At 62.8% G+C, this 21,783-nt stretch overlaps 5 protein-coding genes across 13 annotated transcripts; 4 read left to right on the forward strand and 1 right to left on the reverse strand.

Moving 5' to 3' along the window:
• The first annotated feature begins 80 nt into the window (after nt 1–80).
• On the forward strand, nt 81–6,380 carry ACOT7 (acyl-CoA thioesterase 7). 6 transcript variants are annotated; one of them, XM_015882583.2, is made up of 10 exons: nt 81–214; nt 587–704; nt 1,082–1,238; nt 1,754–1,845; nt 1,937–2,051; nt 2,372–2,386; nt 2,640–2,726; nt 4,074–4,190; nt 4,339–4,523; nt 5,813–6,380. In XM_015882583.2, the coding sequence occupies exons 1-10, from the start codon at nt 162–164 to the stop codon at nt 5,936–5,938; spliced, it is 1,065 nt and encodes a 354-aa protein (XP_015738069.1). In that variant the 5' UTR covers nt 81–161; the 3' UTR covers nt 5,939–6,380. The 6 variants fall into 6 exon arrangements, with proteins under 6 accessions (XP_015738069.1, XP_015738070.1, XP_015738066.1 ...); XM_015882580.2 differs by lacking the exon at nt 81–214 and adding an exon at nt 299–498; XM_015882582.2 differs by lacking the exon at nt 81–214 and adding an exon at nt 299–468.
• Nucleotides 6,381–6,716: 336 nt separating this feature from the next.
• GPR153 (G protein-coupled receptor 153) lies at nt 6,717–10,386 on the forward strand. 3 transcript variants are annotated; one of them, XM_015882556.2, is made up of 7 exons: nt 6,724–6,829; nt 7,389–7,482; nt 7,919–8,388; nt 8,529–8,958; nt 9,021–9,210; nt 9,285–9,475; nt 9,544–10,386. In XM_015882556.2, the coding sequence occupies exons 3-7, from the start codon at nt 8,012–8,014 to the stop codon at nt 10,147–10,149; spliced, it is 1,794 nt and encodes a 597-aa protein (XP_015738042.1). In that variant the 5' UTR covers nt 6,724–6,829; nt 7,389–7,482; nt 7,919–8,011; the 3' UTR covers nt 10,150–10,386. The 3 variants fall into 3 exon arrangements, with proteins under 3 accessions (XP_015738043.1, XP_015738042.1, XP_032304699.1); XM_015882557.2 differs by lacking the exon at nt 7,389–7,482 and having other exon boundaries at nt 6,717–6,829; XM_032448808.1 differs by lacking the exon at nt 6,724–6,829 and having other exon boundaries at nt 7,173–8,388; nt 9,063–9,210.
• Nucleotides 10,387–10,500: 114 nt separating this feature from the next.
• On the forward strand, nt 10,501–13,535 carry ICMT (isoprenylcysteine carboxyl methyltransferase). The gene is made up of 5 exons (XM_015882597.1): nt 10,501–10,759; nt 10,852–10,940; nt 11,051–11,220; nt 11,747–11,964; nt 12,128–13,535. Exons 1-5 carry the CDS (start codon nt 10,517–10,519, stop codon nt 12,308–12,310), a joined length of 903 nt encoding a protein of 300 aa, XP_015738083.1. The 5' UTR covers nt 10,501–10,516; the 3' UTR covers nt 12,311–13,535.
• Nucleotides 13,536–13,640: 105 nt separating this feature from the next.
• RNF207 (ring finger protein 207) lies at nt 13,641–18,819 on the reverse strand. 2 transcript variants are annotated; one of them, XM_015882552.2, is made up of 17 exons: nt 18,107–18,819; nt 17,901–18,033; nt 17,664–17,808; nt 17,515–17,596; nt 17,369–17,444; nt 17,174–17,299; nt 17,025–17,065; nt 16,852–16,924; nt 16,696–16,764; nt 16,540–16,608; nt 16,323–16,444; nt 15,120–15,309; nt 14,854–15,039; nt 14,728–14,779; nt 14,535–14,652; nt 14,369–14,449; nt 13,641–14,096 (listed from the first exon to the last, which is right to left on the reverse strand). In XM_015882552.2, exons 1-17 carry the CDS (start codon nt 18,343–18,345, stop codon nt 13,952–13,954), a joined length of 1,947 nt encoding a protein of 648 aa, XP_015738038.1. In that variant the 5' UTR covers nt 18,346–18,819; the 3' UTR covers nt 13,641–13,951. The 2 variants fall into 2 exon arrangements, with proteins under 2 accessions (XP_015738038.1, XP_015738037.1); XM_015882551.2 differs by having other exon boundaries at nt 17,025–17,071; nt 18,107–18,818.
• Nucleotides 18,820–19,055: 236 nt separating this feature from the next.
• Nucleotides 19,056–21,735, forward strand: RPL22 (ribosomal protein L22). The gene is made up of 4 exons (XM_015882617.1): nt 19,056–19,187; nt 19,595–19,699; nt 20,342–20,466; nt 21,532–21,735. The coding sequence occupies exons 1-4, from the start codon at nt 19,176–19,178 to the stop codon at nt 21,674–21,676; spliced, it is 387 nt and encodes a 128-aa protein (XP_015738103.1). The 5' UTR covers nt 19,056–19,175; the 3' UTR covers nt 21,677–21,735.
• Nucleotides 21,736–21,783: the final 48 nt, after the last annotated feature.

Raw genomic sequence — 21,783 nt, forward strand, 5'->3', positions numbered from 1 at the left:
GTCTCCCCTCCGTCCGTTCCGCCGCACGACGCCGCTCCCTGGCGCCCCCTGGCGGTTCCCTCGGTCACAGCGGCGGCTCCTCCCCCTGCGCACGCCCGGGGCGGGGCGGCGCTTCCCGGTTCGGTTCCGCAGCGCCGTTGTTGGCGGGCGCCGGTGCCGCCATGTCGGAGCGGGGCGCGGCGGGTCCGGGCCCGGCCACCATCCAGGTCTCCAGGTAACGCCGCCCCTCCCCGCCCCGCCGGGGTCCGGTGCCGCCGCCCGCCCGGTGCCGGTGTCCTTGAGCCGCCCTCGGGCAGCGCCGCGGGGCGGAGCGATGCGGCCGGGATGGGAGCGGGGCGGGTCGGTGTCGGGGCGTGCCGGGATGGGAGCGGGGCGGGGGCGGCCCGAGAGCGGCGGGTACCGGGCGGTTACCACGGCGATGGGCAGGAAGCGCTCACCACGTGCTGACGTCTCCGGGCATCCGGTACGGTACGGCACGGCGCGGTACGGTACAGCACGGTACGGTACAGCACGGTACGGCGCGGTACGGCACGGTACGGCACAGCATGGCGGGGGACCCCCCCGCGGCTGAGCGCTGCCTCTGCAGGATCATGAGACCCGACGACGCCAACATCGCGGGCAACGTGCACGGCGGCACCGTGCTGAAAATGATCGAGGAGGCGGGAGCCATCATCAGCACCCGGCACTGCAACTCCGGGCAGGGGGTGAGCGGGGACGGGGGGAGCTGCCTTGCTCCGTTCGGTGCTGCGGGGCGGCCCCGCTTTGCAGCGCTGCTCCGGTTCGGGAGCTGCGGGCAGGGCAGGGAGCGGGGCCTCCAGCAGGACCAGCGGTGGGAGCAGCTGGTGGAGGAGCCGCTCCCTGCCCTGCCCTGCTGTGCTGTGCACTAAGTTCATGCTGCCGGAAAGCTTTTTGCTTCCTGCATAAGGGAGGATCCCCCCCTCCATCTCTATGGGCACAGCGGGTGCTGAGCATCGGCTCTCAGGGCTCCCCGGGCCCTGGTGGCTCCGTACCCTCCTCTTCCTCCCTGTCACGAAGCTCCCGGTGCTGGGTGCTCCCTGACCTCGCGGTGCTGTGCCCCCAGGAGCCCTGTGTGGCTGCGTTGGCACGCGTGGAGCGGACGGACTTCCTGTCACCCATGTGCATCGGGGAGGTGGCCAACGTCAGCGCCGAGATCACCTACACCTCCAAGCACTCCGTGGAAGTGCAGGTCAACGTCATGTCTGAGAATATCTTGACAGGTAAATGCTCCCCATGCGGGCAGGGCGCTGCTGCTGTGTGCCAGGATGGCAGCCAGGACACTAGAGGGCTGCATTCACTGCCTGCATCCCTGCTGCTGAGTCCCAGCATGCTGTGCTATGGCACGCAGGGCACTGCCTGGTGACATGCAGAGCTTTCGGTGCCAGGCAGGAGCTCAGAGTGCCTCCAAGTGCTCAGAGCTCTGGGGAAATGAGAGCTGTGAGCAGGGGGCACGTGGTGATACCTGGGCTTCATTCACCCCTTGCAGCACCAGGGTGGGCTGGGCAGGGGGGGAAGGTGGGCACAGCTGTGTGGTGTGGCTGCTGCTTTTGGTGAAAGATGGGATCATTTAACACACGTTTCCAGCTTTGTCCTGACAAAAGCCCTTCCCTGCAGTTGCCATGGTAATCAGCTGGGCTTGTCAGGATGCCTTTGGAGTGTGCTGCCTCCCAAACACCATCACAGCCTCATGGCTGCTCTGCTCCCTGCCTTGCTCACGCTGCCCTCCCTCTTCCAGGGGCAAAGAAGGTGACGAACAAAGCGACGCTGTGGTACGTGCCGCTGTCCCTGAAGAATGTGAACAAGGTGGTGGAGGTGCCCCCCATCCAGGTAGGGTTATGGTAGCCCTGGATGCAATGGGGACAGCTGGGGGTCCCTGCTGGCACAGTGGGAGTGCAATGCCGTGTGCCTCTCGCTGCAGTACATGCACAAGGAGCAGGAGGATGAGGGCAGGAAACGCTACGAGGAGCAGAAGCTGGACAGGCTGGAGACCAAGCAGAGGAATGGCGACGTGATCCTCCCAGTGATCAACCCAGGTAATGAGGCTGCTGTCAGCGACTGCTGCCCAGAGCAAATGGTGACTGTGGGCTCAGGGTCCAGGGGGCTGAGCTGGGGTACAGAGCCGGGTTTCTGCAGCTCACTGCCTGCAAGCAGTGCTGCCGTGCTGCTGTGTGCTCGGAGCTGTGGGGCCAGGTGTGGGGCATGCAGGTGCTCGCAGCTCCAGCATGGCCAGATGATCCCAGAGTGCAGCCCGGGCTGCAAATGGATGTGCAGGGATGGAACTGGGTCACCTTGGCAGTAATGAATAATGCAGGTTGCTTAAATGCCTTTTCTCCCTTGCTCCTCATGCTCACAGATAGGCAGATGAAAGGTAAGGCTGTGCACGGCGCGCAGTGGGCGCTGCCTTTGAGGTTGTGTGTGAGGCGTTGGGACCAGTTTTCTGTCCACAATTCATGTCACTTAGGTTTAATGGCACTCGCATGTCAGTGGACAGCAGTGTGTGCATGGCTGGGGGGTCCCGACATGGAAGCACCGCTGTTTGCATAGCGCAGGGCAGCATCACCCATAGGCTGTGGGGTGCAATGCCAGGCTGTGCTGACCCTGCTGTGTCTCCCCATGAGCAGAGCCGCACACGGTGGGTTACAGCCAGTCCAGCCTGATCCACCTGGTGGGCCCGTCGGACTGCACGCTGCTGGGCTTTGTGCATGGAGGTGAGTTAGCAGCACGGCTCCGTGTGGGGCTTGGCACCGGGTGAGTCCCTGGGTACAGGGTGGGATTCAGCTTTGGTGGAGGGGAAGAAAAGCTCTTTTGGCACGTGGGCACTTTGCAGCTGGTGTCTGCAGCCCGTGTTTGGTGACAATTATGATGCACCATTTAGTTCATTTCTCCTGCGTGGCGCTCGCAGTCCCTGAGCGCTGCCTAATGGCCCCGTGCGCGGTAATCTGCTCACAGAGAGCCGGAATGAGCCCCTGGGAGCCCGGAGCCAGCAAATGGGCTGATAGGGTGAGGATAATTGAGCCGTGCAATTTTCTCATCTACCTACAAAGCGCAGCCAGCCGAGCTGTGAGCGCAGCGGTAACAGATGCTGCTGTATCCGGGCAGGGCAGCGGGACGATGATCTGCAGAGCAGGGTGAGAGCTCTGAGGTTCAATTCTGAAGAGCAGAGCTGAGATGCCACCAAACTTCAAGGTCTAATTAGGGAGTGTGAGGTCTAATTAGCACCAGGTGGCAGATGGGGTAAGAATAGCAGCAGGGAGAGTCACAGGATGTGGGAAACATCCCACTGTGTGAAGATGCAGCGCTGGGGCTGCACAAAGCTCCTGTCCTGCTCCTTAGCAAGGAAAGGAAGCACATAGACGGCGGTGACTTAACCAGCAGTGACATGGCCTGGGGAGCGCCGGGCAGCACCGCTCCTCCCTGGGGGTCTGGCACCGTCCTGGCAGTAATAAAAACGGGCAGTTGCCATGGCAGCTCTGCATTCCCAGGCGGTGCTGCTGCCATCCAGGTCAGTGCAGTGAGGCTCAGGCACCCGGTGTGGCACATGGCTGCTGTGTGCCAGGCAGCACCCCGCCTTGAGAAGGGTTTGTTATGGATGTGCGAGAAGAAATGCTGTTAAGAATAGATCCTTCAAAGACAGTCAATGTGCTGTCACTGCTTTGAGATCCACAGGCAGTTAAATATTGCACTTGGAAGGATCCGCAGCACCAGATGTTTGGAGATGTTCGGAGCCAGACAGGGATTTTTTCCCCTGTAGCCCAGGAAACTGACACAGTCAAACAGTAAATCCTACAATCTTGGTGCTGTCTTTTAAATTGCAAATCCTGGATTATAAATACTGCGTGTGAAATGACTGTAATTTGTGTTGGAGTGATTTCCTCTGGGCCGGCAGCTCTGCAGGGATGGGCGGGGGGTGATCCCCCACTGCAGCAGCAATAGGGGCGTGCAATGTGCTGCTTTGTGGGTGCTGTTTTCAGGAGGCGACCTTTGAGCTCCATAGTGTTTAGGCTCTGGAAGCTCAGGGTTTGAGCTGGGCTGCAGCCTCTCTCCTCCCCCCGCAGGGGTCACCATGAAGCTGATGGATGAGGTCGCTGGGATCGTGGCCGCCCGTCACTGCAAAACCAACATCGTCACCGCCTCCGTGGACGCCATCAACTTCCATGAGAAGATCAAGAAAGGTGAGGGGTGGGCACGGCTGGGGCAGCTCTGCACCTTGGGTTGGCAAAGCAGCAAGCAGGGCGGGGGGCATCCGATGCCTGGGCGATGGCACTGGGTGTCGCATGCACACGAGGGCCGTGCTGTGGTATGGTGCTCTGCACCCTGCAGGCAGCGTCATCACCATCTCGGGGCGCATGACCTTCACGAGCAATAAGTCCATGGAGATCGAAGTGTTTGTGGACGCCGACCCGTTTGTGGATGAGCCGCAGGAGCGGTACCGAGCCGTCAGCGCCTTCTTCACCTACGTGTCGCTCAGCAAGGAGGGGAAGCCGCTGCCGGTGCCCCAGCTGCTGGTAAGCTCACAGGGATGGTGCTGGGGGCTTTGCTGCTTTCTCACAGCTCAGTGCTATCGCTCTGCTCTGCTGCAAGCATGGGAGCTTTCAGGCCGCTTGTTTATTAAACACCAAATATTTTCCATATTTGGGCTTTTCATGTGATGCCCTCAGGGCTTCGTTGTCCAATAAAACCTCTTCCTTGAATTATTCAGTAGAAAAACATAGGCTTGAGCAAGCCTCTCCAAGCCAGGCTGCAGGGTGTGTTCTTGTAATTCCTCCTGGCTGAAAACTGCCAGCTCAGAGATGGGTTTTCCCTTCTGATGATGGAGGAAAACCTGGCGCTGGGCTCCACGCTCCACTGCTTCCCCCGGTGCTGGCGCGGTGCTGCCGGTGGGGAGCTGCTCCTTGATGAATGCGCTGTGCTGTGTGGCTCCTCCTGTTTTCAGAGTATTTCGTTGGCTAATTGAAAACCAGCCATCCCAGCTGCATCCCACCTCAGCTCCCACAGCAGGAGGTGCAGTGCTGCCCCAGCAGCATCCATCCCCTGCCTGGTGCTTTCCCATCTCCAGCTGTAAAGCTTGGGGAATGCATGTTGCTGGGATGAAATGCACTGCTCGCTGTTAGCCTGCTGCTGCAGATCCCTCCTGCTGGTGCTGTCATGGTGCTCCTGGTGCACATTGTACTGCAGCCTAAGCATGAGCTGCGGGTGCTGCTCATCCCTCCTGGAGGGATGCTGGAGCAGGGCAGCCCACAGCCATGCAGTGCTGCCATGCTGGGGTCACTCCTGCATGGAGCTGGCATCGAGGTGAGCGCAGCTCTCAGCTGTGATTGCACCGCCCGCCCAAGCAGCCCATGAGGGCAGTCGCAGTTGCATCTTCCTGCTAGCAGTAATTTAATTATTAATCTCCGTGGTCCCGATGGAGCTCAGAGTAATGCATCTTTAACGAGCTCTCAGAGGGAGCCGTGCTGTGTGCAGCGATGGCATTTCTTTTTGCTCTCTGCTGCCCGCGGACCCTCAGGGCTTCTGTGCTGTGGGGTGGGGGCTGTGCGGGGCCCTCCGGCGTGGAGCAGGGCTTCATAGAGGGGCACATCGGGGCTGTGGGGGGTGTGTGCCCGCTGGAGCTCAGAGCGGGAGGATGCAGCCCAGCCTCCAGACGCTGCTGTGGGCGATGCTGAGCCCGACAGCTGGGAAGGAGCTGCGTGCATCGATCCAACAGCCCGTGTCAATTTGCCCACGCGTCAGATGTGCCCGTCCGGCTCCTCATTAAGCTAATGCTCGTGGCACTGCTTTCTTCTGGTTCCGCCAGACGGAGAGCGAGGAGGAGAAGAGGCGCTTCGAGGAGGGGAAGGGCCGGTACCTGCAGACGAAAGCCAAGCGGCAGGCGCAGATGATGCAGCAGGCGCAGATGATGCAGCAGGCTGCCCAGCACTGACGGCCCCGCGCCGCTCAGCCCGACCTCCCCGTCCCCATTCGTGTTGTGTTGCGTGTGCGGGGCCTCGTGTTGCGGCCGTGCCGCCGGAGCGGGGCTCGTGTGCGGGTCTGGTGCCGCCTCCCAGCCCGTGGTTCGGGTGGCTCATCCCGCATCCCTCGGTGGTTCTGAGCCCCGGTTGCTGCTTTAATCCGCCTGTGCCGGAGCGATGCGGGCGCACGTGGCAGCAGGAGGGACGCACGAGGCCTCGAGTCTTTGTGATGCTGTATGTCCTACAAACGTACACCAAAGCTTATTTATGATACTCGCAGCTCTAAACGCGACCAAGTATTGTATTGAATGTCTCAGCCCGTTCCATTGAAATCTCTAGGTAGTTTCTCTGTGCGCATTCCAGTTATTTAAGGAATACTGTGACATAAATAAAGTCTGTCATCTTTGACTGAAATAAAGCGGGTGTCACTTTTGTTGTTGTTCTGGAGCGGCGGTGCCGGTCAGCAGCTCGTGCTCCGGGACCAGGACACTGCCCCGGGGGGGGTCGGAACCCCCCGGTCCTTACGGGAGGGGCCGGAGCCCCGCGGATGGACCCGGGTCACGGTGCGCAGCGGGGGGAGCTGGGTCAGGGGAGGGGGCTCGGCGGTCCCTGTCCCGCCCCGGGCAGCGAAGCGGAGGAGCCGCGGCTCCCACCGGGACTCGGGCGGCCTCTGCCGGGGCTGCTCGGGGGGCGGGGGCCGGGCCGGGGTCCGTGCCCGTGCTGCGCGGCGGGCGGTGCCGAGGCATGCGCCATGCGCCGTGCTTCTCCCGCCCGCCGCGGCCCCGGCTGGGCGCTCGGCTCGGTGCGGGCGGCAGCCCCGCGGCGGGGCACGGCACCGGGCTGCGCTGCGCCCTCAGCGGCAGGTACGGGCGGGGCGGCACCGGCACCGAGCCCGGCACCCGCGGCGTCCCGCTGCCCGCAGGGCGCACCCGCCGTCGGGCGGCTGAGGAGCGCGGGGCTCCGGTGCCGGGCGGGGGGCGGCGGCGCCGAGGGTGGGCGGGGGGCGGCGGCCGCGGGGGGGGAGCGGCCGGGGGAGCGGCGCTGGGGCCGGGCGACCCCTCCGGGCGGCCCGCGAGGAGGCAGCGGAGCTGCGCCCGACGACGCCTCCCTGCTCCGGGCCGCCCGCGTCCGTTCCGGGGGGCTCGAGCCGTGCGAGCGGTACCGGGACGCAGCGGGGAGCGGGAGGGGCGGCCGGGCTGCGGGGGGGTGTGCGGGGCTGCTGGAGCCGGAGCATCCGCGGAGGACGGAGCGTCCGCTGCCGGTCCGAGCAGCGACCCGCCGGGTCGGGGGGCACCGGTTCGATTCGAGGCGGTGTCACCCGCGCCCCGAAACCCCCCCGGGAGACGCGCGCGGGGGGACGCGGTTACATAAGAGCGGATGCTTTTCCCCTTTTTATTTTTTCTGTTCCTTCTTTTTGTTCAGCGCGTCGCTCAGCCCCCCGGGGACAGACGAGTGGTGCCCCCGTGCGGGGACTGTCACGCGTCGAGGAGCAGCCCCTGCACGACCCACGCGGCCGGTACCGAGAATGTGGGGTGTCAGGGAACTTCCCGGGGCTTCCCTTGGCGGCACAGCGGGCTCCGGAGGCTGCTTTTCCTATAGTTATTTTTAAGAGAGAAAATCTCCTAATGGGAAGCCCAGAATAGCTCCTGACTTTTGGCAGCCGTGTGGGCAGCTCTGGGTGCTGAGCTGTGCCCCGTGTGGGGGTCCCTGAGCACTGTGCTGCACATCACAGTGTGGGGACATGGGGACATGGGCAGCTGCCGTGCCCGGGGTGAGGCGGTTGTGCCAGCAGTGCCTGCTCACCGCTCCAACACAAGGAGTCTAATTATAGCTGAGGCTGCAGCGCCGGCGGGCACCGTGAGCTCAGGCATCTCCTTGGTGGGGAAAAGCCTGCCGGGCTGTGCTGGCGCTGAGGTGCTTGTGGTGCTGCTGACGGCCTCACTCACTTGCAGGTGTTGGGCTTGGCAGCCCCCAGCACTGCCCGCCCCAATGGAGCACAGCGTGCCCTAGGATGCCTCCGGCCGCAGCCCCGCAGCGCCCCACTGATGGTGCCCCGTCCCTCCACCATGCACGATGAGCAGCAGCTGCCTGGCAATGCGGTAGCTTGGCTGGCATGTGCCGGCGTCTCACTGCTCGCCAACGCCTGGGGCATCCTCAGCATCAGTGCCAAGCAGAAGAAGTGGAAGCCGCTGGAGTTCCTGCTGTGCTCCTTGGCTGGCACCCACATCCTCAACACCGCCATCCCCATCACCACATACGCGGTGGTGCAGCTCCGGCAGTGGCACTCGGGCTACGAGTGGAACGAGGGGCTCTGCAAAGTCTTTGTCTCTACCTTCTACACCCTGACGCTGGTCACCTGCTTCTCTGTCACCTCCCTTTCCTACCACCGCATGTGGATGGTCCGCTGGCCCGTCAACTACAGGTACCACAGCCCAGTCTGCCCTGTGTCCCATCTCTGGGTGTCATTCAGTGCTGCTGCTGGAGCCCAGGGAGAGGGCAGCAAGCGCTGGCAAACAGACCCCACAGTGCTGAGCACTTTGGGGGCTCTGCCTCTCTCCCCAGGCTGAGCAACACACGGAAGCAAGCTGTTCACACTGTGATGGGCATCTGGATGGTCTCCTTCATCCTCTCCACTCTACCAGCAGTGGGGTGGCACGACACCACCGAGCGCTTCTACGCCAGGGACTGCCGCTTCGTTGTGACAGAGATTGGCCTGGGCTTCGGCGTCTGCTTCCTGCTCCTCATTGGGGGCAGTATGGCTGTCGGTGCTGTCTGCATTGGCATTGCTCTCTTCCACACTGTCTCTGGTCGGCGCGGCCCCAACGCCAGCAGCAGCCGCTTCCACGTGCCCACCATCGTGGTGGAGGATGCCCAGGGCAAGCGGCGCTCCTCCATTGATGGATCCGAGTCCATCAAGACCTCCCTGCAGATCACCTATCTGATCACCATCATCGTCCTCGTCTATGACACCCTGATGGGCTTCCCAGTACTGGTGAGTGCAACTGGGAAGGGGTGCGGGCGTGTGGGGCTGCTGGTGATGGGCCGATGCTACAGGTGGTGAGCGCTGCCAGCCTGCGCTCGGACACCTCCTCGCAGTGGATGGTGCTGTGTCTCCTGTGGTGCTCGCTGGCGCAGTCCCTGCTCCTGCCCCTCTTCCTCTGGGCCTGTGACCGCTACCGTGCCAACCCACGTGCCGTCTGTGAGAAGTGCCGCTCCGTGCTGGCCAACGACGACGAGGACGAAGGTGGGGTGCGTGGCAGGGGGGGATGCACCGAGGGCAGGGTGTGCCCAAAATGACAGCGCACCCATTCCTGTCAGAGAGCAGCCTGGAGGGCGCGGTGGCCGTGGCAGGAGAGCTGGTGTACGACCGCCCCTACGAGTACGGCTGTGCAGCTGAGGTGTTGGTGCTGGACCCTATTGCCACGCGTGACTTCTCAGTGCTGGAGCAGGGCCTGCCCCCAGTGAGCCCCGCCAGGACGGAGCCAGGGGACCGCGTGCAGTACCTGCAGGTGAGGGTGGGTGCTGGGTGCCGGGGCATGAAGCCGCAGCCCCCATTGCTCACACAGCTGCCCCACAGGTTCCCCCGCTGCGGCGCTTCTCCCACGACGAGGCAGAGCTGTGGAACGGCGGCCACATCGCCGCGTACCTGCAGCGCTGGGGGCCGGGCGGAGACGCGGCGGGGCTGGCCCGGCTCCTGGCAGCGCATCGCGACCCGCCCCGCCACGGCCTCGGCCCGCACCCCGCCGAGCGGCTCCGCTGCTCCTCCCGCCGCCGTTCCGCAGACAGCCTGGCCGTCCCGCCGCGCCCGGCCCGGGACCTTCACCCGGTTGAACTGCTCCCGTTCGGCGCACAGCGGGGGGCGGCGGGCGGCGCGGGGCGCTCGGCCTCTACGGCATCGCTGCCCGCGGCCGAGCGGCACCAGGCGCTGCTGAACGCGCTGCCCATGGCCGCGCTGCAGCGGGAAGCACCGCGCCCGCCCGGCCCAACGCGCGGCCTGTCGGTACCGGGTCTGTCGGTCCCGGTCCGGCCGTTGGCTCCCGAGGACGCGCTGTGTCTCCCGGTGCCGGTGCCCGGCGGGGGCTGCGCGGGGCGGGCGGGGCCGGGCAGCACCGGCAGCTTCGTCAGCTCCGAATCGTCGGGGTACGGCACCTGCACGTCGGGCTCCATCGGATCCGCCTCGTAGGCCGGGACGGACCGGACGGACCGGGGGGGGGGGGCGGTTTGGGGCCGGGCGCCGTGGAGCCGGTAACGGGCCGCTCCGTGCGGGGCGTTTTTATCGCCTTTGTCCTTCGTGACTCTCAGTTTGCAATAAAACAGCGCCGCCCGGAGCTGCGGCCTAACGCCGGGACTGCGGCCTGCAGCACTGCCGGGACCGACAGCGGGAACCGGAAGCTCCGGACGGCGAACACAGAGCACCGCGCAGGCGCGCGATTTCCGCTCTTTCTCGCGAGATTGCCGAGATCGTCTCGCGAGAACTGCCGCGGGAGCGTCGAGCTGCGCACGCAGCCGTTTCCGGGGCGACGCGGGGCGGGGCGGGGCGTGCCGCCAAGATGGCGGCGGCGGAGGCGGCGGGACGATGGTGGCGGTGGCGGCGCGGGCGGCTGGGCCGGGAGGCGAGGGCGAGTCTGGCCGCCTTCCTGCTGGGCGCGTCGGTGGCGGCGCTGCCGCTCGCTCTGGGCTCCCCGCCCGCCCTGCTCGCCGCCCCGGGGCTGCGGGGCCGCCTGGCGCTCGCTCTACACGTGGCCGCCGTGAACGCGGCGCTGCTGCTGCTCTACCCGAGGCCGCTCTATAAGGTGCGAGACGGGCCGGGCTGTGTTGGGTCGGTTCGGTTCGGGTCGGTTCGTGCCGCGGTTCCGTGGCACCGCTCCGTTCGCTCTCGTTGCAGATCGCCATCCGTGCCGCCTTCCTGGGCTTCGCGTTCGGCTGCGGGCTGCTGCTGAGCGCCGGCCGCTCCGCGTGGAGGCACTTCGGATGGTGAGGGCGGGGGGGACGGGGGGAGTGGGGGGGTATTACCGGGACACCGGGCTCCGGGGCCGAGATCCGAGCGACCCCCGGGCCCCGCCGCGCCCCCCCCCTGCCCGCAGGTACATGTGCTCGCTGTCGCTGTTCCATTACTCCGAGTACCTGGTGACGGCCATCAACAACCCGCGCAGCCTCTCGCTCGATTCCTTCCTGCTCAACCACAGCTTCGAGTACAACCTGGCCGCACTGTCCTCATGGGTGGAATTCACGCTGGAGAAGCTCCTGCTGCCAGGTCAGCCCCGGCCCGAGCTGTGCTCCCTGACACCTGCTGCTGGCACTGGATGCTGCTTTGGCCGTGCCCGTAGAGCTGTGCTGCTAATAGAAATGGTTCAGTTACGTGTGGCTGCAAACCAAAGCTGTTTGCTTTTTGCTGGAGGCCGGTGCTGCCCTTCCCTGGCTCTGGGGCTGCCTCCTGCTCAGCTCCAAGCTCGCTGGGTGAGCTCTGCTCTGCCTGAGCTTTGCTTCACCATACAGAGCCAGGTCCTGCTTCACGCTGTGTCTCAGAGCAGCCGTGCTTTGTGCTGCAGACGGTGCCATTGGCTCAGTTAAGGGGTGGGGGTGCAGCAGCTGATGCTTTTCTTGTTGCAGAGTGTTGAGCACAGCCCTCATGTTGTTCATTGCCTTGCTCTGAGGTGGGGCAGAATCCCACCCGCCTTCATGTCCCTGCCTGACCCCCCTGGGGTCCCACCTGCACCCCCTGCCCGCAGCGCGGAGTCCCCTGCTGGAACCTGTAGTGACTCGTGCTTCTTCACTTGCAGAGATGAAGCAGATCACCTGGCTGAGTACTGTAGGGTTATTGATGGTGATCTTTGGGGATTGTCTGAGGAAAGCTGCCATGCTCACAGCTGGCTCCAACTTCAACCATATTGTTCAGAATGAGAAATCGGACACTCATACTTTGGTGACAAGTGGGGTGTATGGGTGGTTCCGACACCCGTCTTACGTGGGATGGTTTTACTGGAGTATTGGAACACAGGTACTGTATGCAAAACCCTCCCATCCTTTCCTCTTATAATGTGTTTGTTAATGCTGCCCCAAACCTGAATGTGACAGAACCGCGGGCTGTCAGCGTCGGTCTCCTGGGGAGATGGGGCCGTGGTGGAGCCCATGGGTCGGTGACCACTGTTGTGTGTTGGCAGGTGTTGCTCTGCAATCCCATCTGCATGGTCGGCTACACTTTAGCATCCTGGCGTTTCTTCAGGGAGAGGGTAGAAGAGGAGGAGATCACGCTCATTCACTTCTTTGGAGAGGAATATCTGGAGTACAAAAGGAAGGTGCCGTCAGGTCTCCCTTTTATTAGAGGAGTGAAAGTGGAACTGTAACGCAGGCTGGAACCGGACAGGTTGAGCAAACCTCCAGCTCTGGGTGAGGAACTATGCATAGTGCTGGCGCCGAGCAGCCTGCTCCCATTTCCCGGCTGTCCGCTCGCTGAGGGCTGCAGGGCTGGGCAGCCTTCCAGGTCACTAGGAGATCAGCAGCTCGTTCATCCTCCTCGATAAGAGTCCTCTGTTGCACATTCAGGGATCTTCTGGATAACTTAGCCTATAGCAATCTTAAAGAGAAACGATCCTCCTGCCTGAAACAGCTGAATTGTACTGAAGCTCACGTGGACTGATGCTTTTGGAGAATGAGTTTTGCCCTTCCCACCCCTGCGCTGGAAAGGTGCCAGCTGGAACGTTGTTCTTATGGCATAACAATTTTAAAGCTCTTTGACCTTACAAGCCAGACAGCACAGCTTCAATCCCCGGAGGCCTGGTCCTGCAAGCCCCTGGCTGCTGCTCGGACAGCTTGCAGGAGCACGCTTCTCTCTTTTGTCTTGTTAGATGCACCGCTCTGTGGCACATCTGGGTGTCAGCTGGCAGCACGGCACAGATTGGGGCTCCCCTGATGGAGCCTCCTCTGTGCTCCCGGCACTCTTGCATTGCCGGCTCCTCCATGCCATGGCTGGGGGATGAGCTGGCTCTCGTTTCTCTCAGTGAGCTCAGGAGCCATCCGGCTGCTTCTTTCCCAAACCTCCTTGCTGTGTCTGCTCAGTCCATGCAGATGGTGCTCATCCAAGACCTGCTTCCAAATCGTGCTGCTTCCTGCCCCGCCAGGCGCCTTCACTGGCCGGCTCTGTCCCCGGAGATCCCAGGGCTTTGGTTTGGAGCGTTGGGAGGGGGCTTCCAGAGAGCTGCAGTGCTTGGGTGAGGGGAAACCTGGGGTGTCGGTGATGGTGGGAGAAGCTCCTCCCAGGGAAATCCTCTCTAAACAAGAAGAGTTTGGCTAGCTAACGCTATTTTAAACATTGCCATTTTGGAAATGGTTCCTATTCAAGCTTTGTGGTATAATTTATTCTGTTGTGATATACCAAAGAGGTTCACTGTTTTCTTGGGTTTTACGTCATTCTTCCTTGCTGGAATGGAAACGAGTCGCTTGTCAGTACACGCTTCGGGCTTGCAGTATTCCTTGGCAAGGTACTGTGATTCAGCTCAGGAAAGAAGGCACTGATGGGAATCGCTTTTGTGACTTTTTATAAAAGAGATTAAAAAAGAAACAAACCAAGAATTGCCAACTTGTGGCTGGTGGTTATTGGGGGGACCTGGAGGTTATTGGGGTTGGACCAGTGGGACCCGGAAACCCCTTTGCCCTGGGCCAGAACAAAGAGCAGAGTCCATTTATGCGCTTTTATTTTCACTTTTGACACACAGGATGGAGAATATAAAGGGATTTTCATTCCGTCGTCCTAAGCCAGATGTTTGCTATGTGACACACTACAAACAGCCACATTCACTCTGTTTTTCCAACCCTGCTCACAGCAAAGTTTGAACGTACTACAAGGAAAACCACAACCTCTGCTAACAAAAAGACTAAAGTAAGTAAAATCCAGGTGTGTTGGATATAGGGCAGCTCTCACACAGCCTGACCATGACTGCACACCGCAGTCGGTCACAGCCAATGTGGAGCAGCACAGCTCTGGGTGCTCAGCTCGAGCCTATGGGTTCCTCCCGGTCTGTGCTCAGGGTCCCACTCCTCTGTGTGCTCCCATGGTGCTCCTCCTTTGGGGATGGGTCCCCGGGGGTGCCCAGCTCCTGCTCCCTGCTGGCTGTGCCACTGGGTGAGCTGTCCCTATGGCAGGGGCACAGGCTGGGCAGGCAGCTGAGCCCGCTGGGTTAAGCAGCTCTTTTCCAGAGCTCTAATCCCCTCCGATCCCTTGTGCTCGGAGGGCACACAAGGGCACCTGACCCCCCTGGAAGCGCTTTGCTTTCCCTCCCCACTGTCCAGAGAAGTGTGGGGCGATGCAGATGGCACCAAAGTTTCCCTGTTGCCAGCGTGAGGGGCTGGAATGAGGCATCCCTGTGCACTGAGGTGCCTGCACTGAGACCTTGGCTGTCACCTACCTTAGTGCTGCTTCACTGCTGTCATCAATCCTGAGCAGTATCTGTGTGCGCTCATCCTTGGGCTCCCGGGGCTCCTGCAACCTGCAGCAGGACGAGCCGGACTGTGGTGGGTATGGGAAGGGGAACAGGGCTGGGCCCCAGCACTGAAAGCACCCGCACTGCTCACCTGGGCTCCAGCCGCTCCTTCACCTTGGCGATGGAGCGAACGTAGGGCGCGATCTGCTTGGTGATGGTGGTCAGGCAGCTGTTCTCCTGCCGCAGCTGCAGCAGGTCGTGGAGCTGGGCTGGGGGCGAGAGTGCTGTGTCTGTGCCCTGCAGCACCGAATGGCTGCGGGGGTGGCTCTGCCCATCAGCTGTACCTTCATAGATCTCCTGCTCGTTGGCCACTCTCTGGTACGTCTCCTCCCAGACCTGTAATGGGAAAAGGTGCAGCTGGCACAGGGACACAGCACTGGGGGAGGGAGGAAGGGATCCTGCCCCCGCACCTCCTCAAACACGCTGCGCATCATCTCCACTGAGGAGTAGTGGGCTGCAATCTGCACATCCATCTGCAGCGACTTCTGCAGGATCTCGCTCATGATCTCGCTGCGGATGAGGGAGTGGTGCTTGGTGAGGTCACGATGCAGCTCCTGCACCTGGTCCTTCAGGCTCTGGATCTCCATCTGCAGCATCTGCGTGCATGGGGGAGAGGCACAGCAATAGGCAGCGAGCGTCAGGAGCTCCCCCTTCCACCCCCCCACCTGCCCCATACCCGGTAGGTGTTCTCGTAGTTGCGGCAGTGCTCAGCGAAGGGCGTCTCACGTCCCTCAGCCAGCAGCACTTTGGTGCTGATGTATCGGTGCAGCGTTGGCTTCCTCACCATGGAGCTGCTGGACATCTTATCTCCAGCGGGGGGACAGCCGGGCACCATCAGTGTCTTGGAGCATTGGCCGCCGGGGATCCTGCATGGAGGTGACAGCGGTGGGATGCAGAGGGCGGCCCCTGGGACCTGGCACTGCCTGCAGCCAGAGCTGCACCCAGGGTTGGAGATGTCCATCCCCTGGGATACAAACTGCCAAAGCCCCCCAGTGCCTTTCAGTACCCAGGTTGGTTGGGAGCACGTTGTGCTGCCTCAAAATCGGGTTTCTATAGCAAGCCCTACACTGGTGCTCACTGCCCTGCCCAGCAGCTCAGCTCTGGCACAAAGGAGGTAGGAGCTGCCTTTGTGCAGCCACGTTTGTGCAGGAGCTCCCTGCCTGCCTCTGCCCCGTCCTGCTCCCCTACTGCTGCCACCACCTCCCCCAGCTCCCTGCTGGCCCCGTGCAGCACTGCAGTCCCACCAAGCAGCACCAGTTCCCCATCAAGCAATACCACGATCCCACCGTGCAGCGTTGCGGTCCCACTATGCAGCTCCGTTCTCCTGGTGCTCAGCTGCCCCATGCCGCAGAGCCCGGCTGGGTGTGAGGAGTGGTGCCCACGGGCAGCAGTGCCTGTTTGTCCTCTCCGCGGGACGAGCAGCCGGCAGCGCCTGGCAGGGCCCGCACCACTGTGACATCAATGGGCCTAAATATATCCCAGCAAGGAACGGCCGGGCACTTCTCTGAAATTCTGATAAAAATAGTGGTGGGCCAAGAGGCTGCAGGGCCGCGGCAGAGCGGGGTGTGCGGTGAGCAGGAGCTGGCACGGCGCTGGCTGGAGCACGGTACGGCCCTCGCTGGGGTTGGGGACCAGGCGCGGTGCTGCTCGGTGTCTGCTGCCAGCACTGCCCGACCCGTTCCCAGAACTGTCACTTGAAGCCCCCGTGCCTGTCGTTCATCAGCACAGCTGCATTCTGTGCTGTCCCCAGGCCACCTCCATGAGGACAGGCTCAAGGGCAGGGAAGGAAGTGAGCCTGGCACGGCGATGCAGTGATACAGGAGGGAGTGCACGGCACAGTGCATGTCCCCCCTCTGCCCACCCCACCCCAGCACCTCACATGTTTGCTCCGGTGATGCCAGGCCCGATGCCGCCAGCGCTGCCCACCACGGAGCGGCGAGGGGTGAGCACCAGCAGGGGCTCCAGGCAGCGCGCAAACTCGGCGCGGTACTCGGTGTTGATCTGCAGGGTGAGAGAGGTAGTGGGGCTGGGGCTGGGGCTGGGGCTGGGGCTGGGGTTGCTTGTGGGGCGGTGGGCAGAGGTTGACCCCACACTACCTTGCTGGTCTGGGCTGGCCGCAGGCGGTGCGGCAACTTGACGATCCTCTGCAGCCGCTCCATCAGTTGCTGGAAGGCAGCGTTCAGGTGGGCTCAGGGTTGTGGGGGGTCCCGGCACTGTTTCACTACATGCTGTGTAGTGTCAGTACTACTCACATAGCCCAGGTCCAGGAACTCGGCTTTGTTGGCGGAGCTCAGGAAGGCTGAGCAGATCACCAGGTGGACCTGTGCACAGCGCTGTCACTGCTGCCACCTCCCTGGGCTCTGTCTGACCCTCAGCCCTGAGCCCTGGGTGACCCGGCCCAGCCCTACCTGCAGGGTGGGCAGCAGGGAGGCGAGGTGGGCCAGCTGCTCCTTGAACGCCTTCTCCTTCTCCTCGTGCTGGCTGTGTACAGCAGGAGCCGGCCGTGAGGCACTGGGTGCACACCAGGAGGGCACTGTGCCCCAACAGCTGTGCTGGTGCCCGAGGCCCGGCAGCCCCTCACCTCTGCACAGCTTTCAGGAGGGCTTTCTTCCTGTCAGAGAGCTGCTCCTGCCAACGGCATGGGCACACAATACCCTGCAGCCGTGCTCCGTGCCAGCACCACCTACGGGGCACGGGGCTGCCGGGACCCCCGTGGGCACAGCCCCCCACCTGCATGCCACTGAACAGGGCGTTGATGGCCGACTCCTCCTCGCTGGCGCTGTTGCGCACCTCCTCAATCATGGCCTTGAGGAGGACGATGGCCTCACGCGTGGATGTCTGCAGCTCCTTCACTGCCTGCGGGGCAGCACGGGGGGTTGTGGCACCGCTGTGACCCCACACTCACCCGACCCCACACTCACGTACCAGCACCGCCTGGTCCAGCTTCTCACAGCCCTGCACATACGCCGTCTCGATGTCAATGCAGTGCGCTCTGCTTTCCCTATGGCAATGCGGGCAGTGAGGGCTCGGCTGGGACACGCGGCCGTGGGGACGCGTACGGGGACACTTACCCCTGCATGTCCCTGAAGCAGTTGATGCAGAGCATGGACTTCTTCTCGGTGGAGAACATGATGTAGGGCTCCTCGTGCAGCGCTGTAAGGGACACGGCCGTCCTGCCCGGTGTGCATGGCACAGCGCGGAGCCTGCGGCTGGTACTCACGGCACTTCTTGTGGATGGCTTTGGTGCGTTTGCTCAGCGACACGATCTCGTGGCGGGCGAAGACCTTGGCGCGGTGCGTCTCCTCGCGGCACGGGGCGCACAGCGGCTGGCTGCACGTGTTGCAGAAGCACATGGTGTCCAGGTCCTGCCGGTACACGGGGAGATGGAGGTGGAGGCGGCGGTCCACCCTCTGCAGGTGGAGCCCCATCGGGGTCCCGGCCTTTGCCGGCTCCTCACCGCCTCGGCGCAGCGCCGGTCGCAGTTGGCGCATTGCGCGTCCTCCGAGCCCTCGGCCGAGCCGTCCACCAGGAACTGAAGCAGCCGGTCCACGGGGGGCAGCCCCGTTCCGCCCCGCACCACCGACGGGTGCCTGAGGGAAGGGGCGGGTTGAGCGCCGACACGGGGCGGGTCCCCGCGCGCGGCCGCGTCCCGCGTGGCCGTACCCGCACAGGGGGCAGCGCAGGCGGCCGGAGGCGGCTCGTCCCCGCAGGCAGCTGGCGCAGAAGGCGTGGTAGCAGTCGAGCAGGCAGGGCTGCTGGAACGGGCCGTGGCACAGCAGACACAGCAGCGGGTGCCAGGCGCCCCGCTCCAGCTCCGCGCAGCTCCCGAGCGGGGAGAAGATGCCGCCCGCCATCCGCAGCCACGGCCCCAGCGCCGGCCCCAGCGACACGGGGCGGAACATGGCGGCTATTTTTAACCGCTGCCTCGCGGGGCGGCGACGGTGCGGGGGAGGGAACGGGAGGGGGGGCAGCACCGATGGGAGAACGGCCAGGGATGGGGGGGGCGTGGGGTGACCGCACCGCGAATGGACCGGGACACCGGGCGGACACCGGGCGGTCAGCGGGTGTCATGGGGTGTCATGGCGGTGTCATGGCGGTGTCCCTTTCAGGACGTTCCCGGTGACACGCTGCTCCCCGTGTCGGTGATGGAGCCCCGTGGAGACGCGTCCCCGTGACGGGGTGACCCCGGTGACAGCGCGTCCCATCACGGGCTGTCCCTCGTGCCATCCATCCATCCATCCATCCATCCATCCATCCATCCATCCATCCATCCATCCATCCATCCATCCATCCATCCATCCATCCATCCATCGGCCGCTCCGTGTTACCGCGGACACGGACACACTCCGGGTCCCGTTGGCCGCACTGTCCGCACGTGGCCGCACCCGGCGGTGACGCGCCAGCGGGATTTTGGCCCCGCCCCCTTTCTCTGGCCCCGCCCCCAGCCCCGCCCCCTCTGTTCCCCTGGCCGCGCTCAGGCCGCACTAGTTGCTGGCAGAGACGCTGCGGGGCGGGGCCGTGCTGCGCTCAGCGGGCGGAGCGCATCGATGTTCCGGCGCTCGTTGTGTTCTCCCTGCGCACAGCACGTCCCGCCGCTCTCTCTGTTCTCGGCCCGGCGGCGGCGTGGGCGCAGGCGGTGTGGGGGAGCGGCGCATGCGCGCTGGCAGCCCGAGAGCCGTTCCGCGCATGCGCGCGGGGCGGCGCTCCCTTTTTGCCCCTCGCTGGAGCCGCCATGGCGCCCGTGGTGAGTGCTCGTTCCGTGCCCGTACCGCGCTCCGTGCCGCCCGGTTCTATGGCCGCTCCGTTCTGTCTCCGTTCTGCTCGCTGCTCCCCGCTCTGTCCGCTCAGCCGCTCGGACCCGCCTCGTTCTGCTCCTGGTTGTGCGGCCCGGCCCGGCCTGGCGCAGCTCGGGCCTACGCGTGGTGCTGGGCCTGGGCCGCCCCCTGCGGCTGCTGCGGGCTGTGGGCGCTGCGGGGCTTCGCTCTGACCCTGTTACCCCCCTGCCCAAGCCGCCCCCTGCACTCAGCCCCTCTGTCCCTCTGTCCCTCAGCCCCTCCGTCCCCTCACGGCTCTGTTCCCTGTGTCCCCTCACGGCTCTGTTCCCTGTGTCCCCTCACGGTTCTGTTCTCTCTCTGTTTTCCCGTCCCGCAGAAAAAACCCGCAGCGAAGGGTGGCAAAAAAAAGAAGCAGGTGCTGAAGTTCACGCTGGACTGCACGCACCCGGTGGAGGATGGCATCATGGACGCCGCCAACTTTGTGAGTGCGGGGGCTCCTGTGTGCGGCCCCTCTGCTCTTGTCGTTGTTCTTTGTGCTCCTCGGGCAGCACCGCTGCAGCACAGCCCAGAGCATCAGTGTGTGCGGTGCTGAGTGCTGCTGGGGGTGTATTGCTGCACAACAGCCCGCAGCTGAAGTGTGTGTGTATCCCACGTTAGTATCCATCCCTGTGAGGTTTTATTCCATATGCAGCAATGGAGCAGAGCACTGCGTTCCATTGCTGCTGGATGGGTGCTTTCAGTCAGGCTTTGCTTGTTGCTGTGTCCTCTGAGACGTGGGTTTGTGGTGCAGAAACCTTTGGGAATACTTCATTTGGACCTGCAAGGGTCATTGAGTCCAAGAGAAGCATCTTGCTCTGTTCTGATTGTAGGAAATGTCGTCTCACTTTAATGGTGTGGGCACTTGGCCTTTAGTGTTTTCCCTCTGCAGGTGTGAACGGCTCAGTGTGAGCCATAGTGTCAGCCTATGGAAACTCAGAGGATCCAGGCCCACAGGGAAAGGCTTCTCTTTGCTCTTCAATGACACGTGGTCGTTTTGCCTCCTCTTAGTTCCGAGCAAAGCCTTGAAATGCTGAGCACAAACAGCTGCCAACAGCCCTGACTGAACGTCTGTGCCTTCTTACAGGAGCAGTTCTTACAAGAGCGGATCAAAGTGAACGGGAAGGCTGGAAACCTGGGTGGTGGCGTGGTGACCATCGAGAGGAGCAAGAGCAAGATCACTGTTACTTCAGAGGTGCCCTTCTCCAAGAGGTGAGAGCACGGTGGGTGCTGCAGGGCAGGGCTGCAGGCTGTGCTGGGCCCGTAGCACTGGGCACTGTGTGTTGGTTGCTCAGTGTTTGGGTAATGAGGGCTGTGGATCCTTTGCCTATAATGGAATTAGGCTCCGCTGTGGATGTGTGTCATGAGGAGTGCTTTGTTGTGGTGGGGCTGCAGTGCTTGGTGACGATGGCATTCTTAGTGCCAGAGGTTCAAGATCTGAACCTCTAAAATGGGAATGTGTGAGCAAGCACGAAGTAATAAAGGGATGTTTTGCATCAAGGTGCTGACCTGGTTAAGCACCACGTGCAGTTAGGTACAGGGATTGTTCCTGAGGGGTTTTTAAGACAGATGAGGCTGAGGAACCTCAGCAGGATGGCTGTGTGGGATGAGCAACCAACAGGAGTGGAATTGGGAGCTGGGTGCTCCTGTGCTGACCATACCCTCAGCTTCATAGAATCATAGAATAAGGTTGGAAAGGACCTATAAGATCATCTAGTTCAACCTCCAACCTTCCTGCTGGTGTTTTGAGGTGGCAGGCAGTCAGTGTGGGCATGACCTTATATATCCAGGCTGTTCCATTACAGCCTCTTTACCCTCATCCTGCTGGCTGTCTGCCTGGCTCTTGCCTGATATTTCTGTCCCTTATCTGGCCTTGATAATGTTGATTTTGTTTGCTGTGGGTAGAGATAGCAAGTGGGGGAAGTGGAGGCCTGCAGAGGTGTGTGTGTGTGTGTGTGATGGTGCTGCTGCTGGTGACTCTGTGAGGCTGTGCTGTGTCTCTGTGGCACTCAGTGAATCCTGGGGCTGCAGAGAGCTGGGCCTTGGTGGTTGGGGTGGTGGCTGCCTGCCTTAGGGGTACCTGGGGGGGTGGGGGTGTCGGGCATCCCTCCTGTATGTGCACACTGGGACCCTCCCCCAGCACGGGGGGCTGAGGGCAGCCCTATGGGGGGGGGTCAGGAGGCAGCAGCTCCTTTGCTGTGTGTGTGGGAGGCAGCAGGGCAGGCTGTGCTCCATGCTGTAGTGCTGTGAGCTGCCCCAGCCGCTGTGATCCCGCAGGTACCTGAAATACCTGACCAAGAAGTACCTGAAGAAGAACAACCTCCGCGACTGGCTGCGCGTGGTGGCCAACAGCAAGGAGAGCTACGAGCTGCGCTACTTCCAGATCAACCAGGACGAAGAGGAGGAGGAGGAGGAGGACTAAAAGCGGAGCGGAATCGTTTTTGTACATTGTACTGAATAAATTGTGGGAAAGAATTGTTACCGCTGCGTTCCCGACATGATGGGGATGGGGGTGAGGGGGGGTGATGA

The sequence above is a fragment of the Coturnix japonica genome, chromosome 21 (genome assembly GCF_001577835.2).
Source record: "Coturnix japonica isolate 7356 chromosome 21, Coturnix japonica 2.1, whole genome shotgun sequence".
NCBI classification, from domain to species: Eukaryota; Metazoa; Chordata; class Aves; order Galliformes; family Phasianidae; genus Coturnix; species Coturnix japonica.

Coding starts and splice junctions, on each gene's coding strand:
- ACOT7 (XM_015882580.2), top strand. CDS start 314: ATGCGGCCGGGATGGGAGCGGGGCGGGTCGGTGTCGGGGCGTGCCGGG. Junction 1,846..1,936: donor TGGAGGTGCCCCCCATCCAG/GTAGGGTTATGG, acceptor CTCTCGCTGCAG/TACATGCACAAGGAGCAGGA. Junction 4,524..5,812: donor TGCCGGTGCCCCAGCTGCTG/GTAAGCTCACAG, acceptor TGGTTCCGCCAG/ACGGAGAGCGAGGAGGAGAA.
- GPR153 (XM_015882557.2), top strand. CDS start 8,012: ATGGTGCCCCGTCCCTCCACCATGCACGATGAGCAGCAGCTGCCTGGC. Junction 8,389..8,528: donor CGCTGGCCCGTCAACTACAG/GTACCACAGCCC, acceptor CTCTCTCCCCAG/GCTGAGCAACACACGGAAGC. Junction 8,959..9,020: donor TGATGGGCTTCCCAGTACTG/GTGAGTGCAACT, acceptor CCGATGCTACAG/GTGGTGAGCGCTGCCAGCCT.
- ICMT (XM_015882597.1), top strand. CDS start 10,517: ATGGCGGCGGCGGAGGCGGCGGGACGATGGTGGCGGTGGCGGCGCGGG. Junction 10,941..11,050: donor GCGTGGAGGCACTTCGGATG/GTGAGGGCGGGG, acceptor CCCTGCCCGCAG/GTACATGTGCTCGCTGTCGC. Junction 11,221..11,746: donor GGAGAAGCTCCTGCTGCCAG/GTCAGCCCCGGC, acceptor CTTCACTTGCAG/AGATGAAGCAGATCACCTGG.
- RNF207 (XM_015882551.2), bottom strand. CDS start 18,345: ATGTTCCGCCCCGTGTCGCTGGGGCCGGCGCTGGGGCCGTGGCTGCGG. Junction 17,300..17,368: donor AGCTGGACCAGGCGGTGCTG/GTACGTGAGTGT, acceptor GCTGCCCCGCAG/GCAGTGAAGGAGCTGCAGAC. Junction 14,097..14,368: donor AGCAGTGAAGCAGCACTAAG/GTAGGTGACAGC, acceptor CCCCTGCCATAG/GGACAGCTCACCCAGTGGCA.
- RPL22 (XM_015882617.1), top strand. Junction 19,700..20,341: donor TCATGGACGCCGCCAACTTT/GTGAGTGCGGGG, acceptor GCCTTCTTACAG/GAGCAGTTCTTACAAGAGCG. Junction 20,467..21,531: donor GAGGTGCCCTTCTCCAAGAG/GTGAGAGCACGG, acceptor GTGATCCCGCAG/GTACCTGAAATACCTGACCA.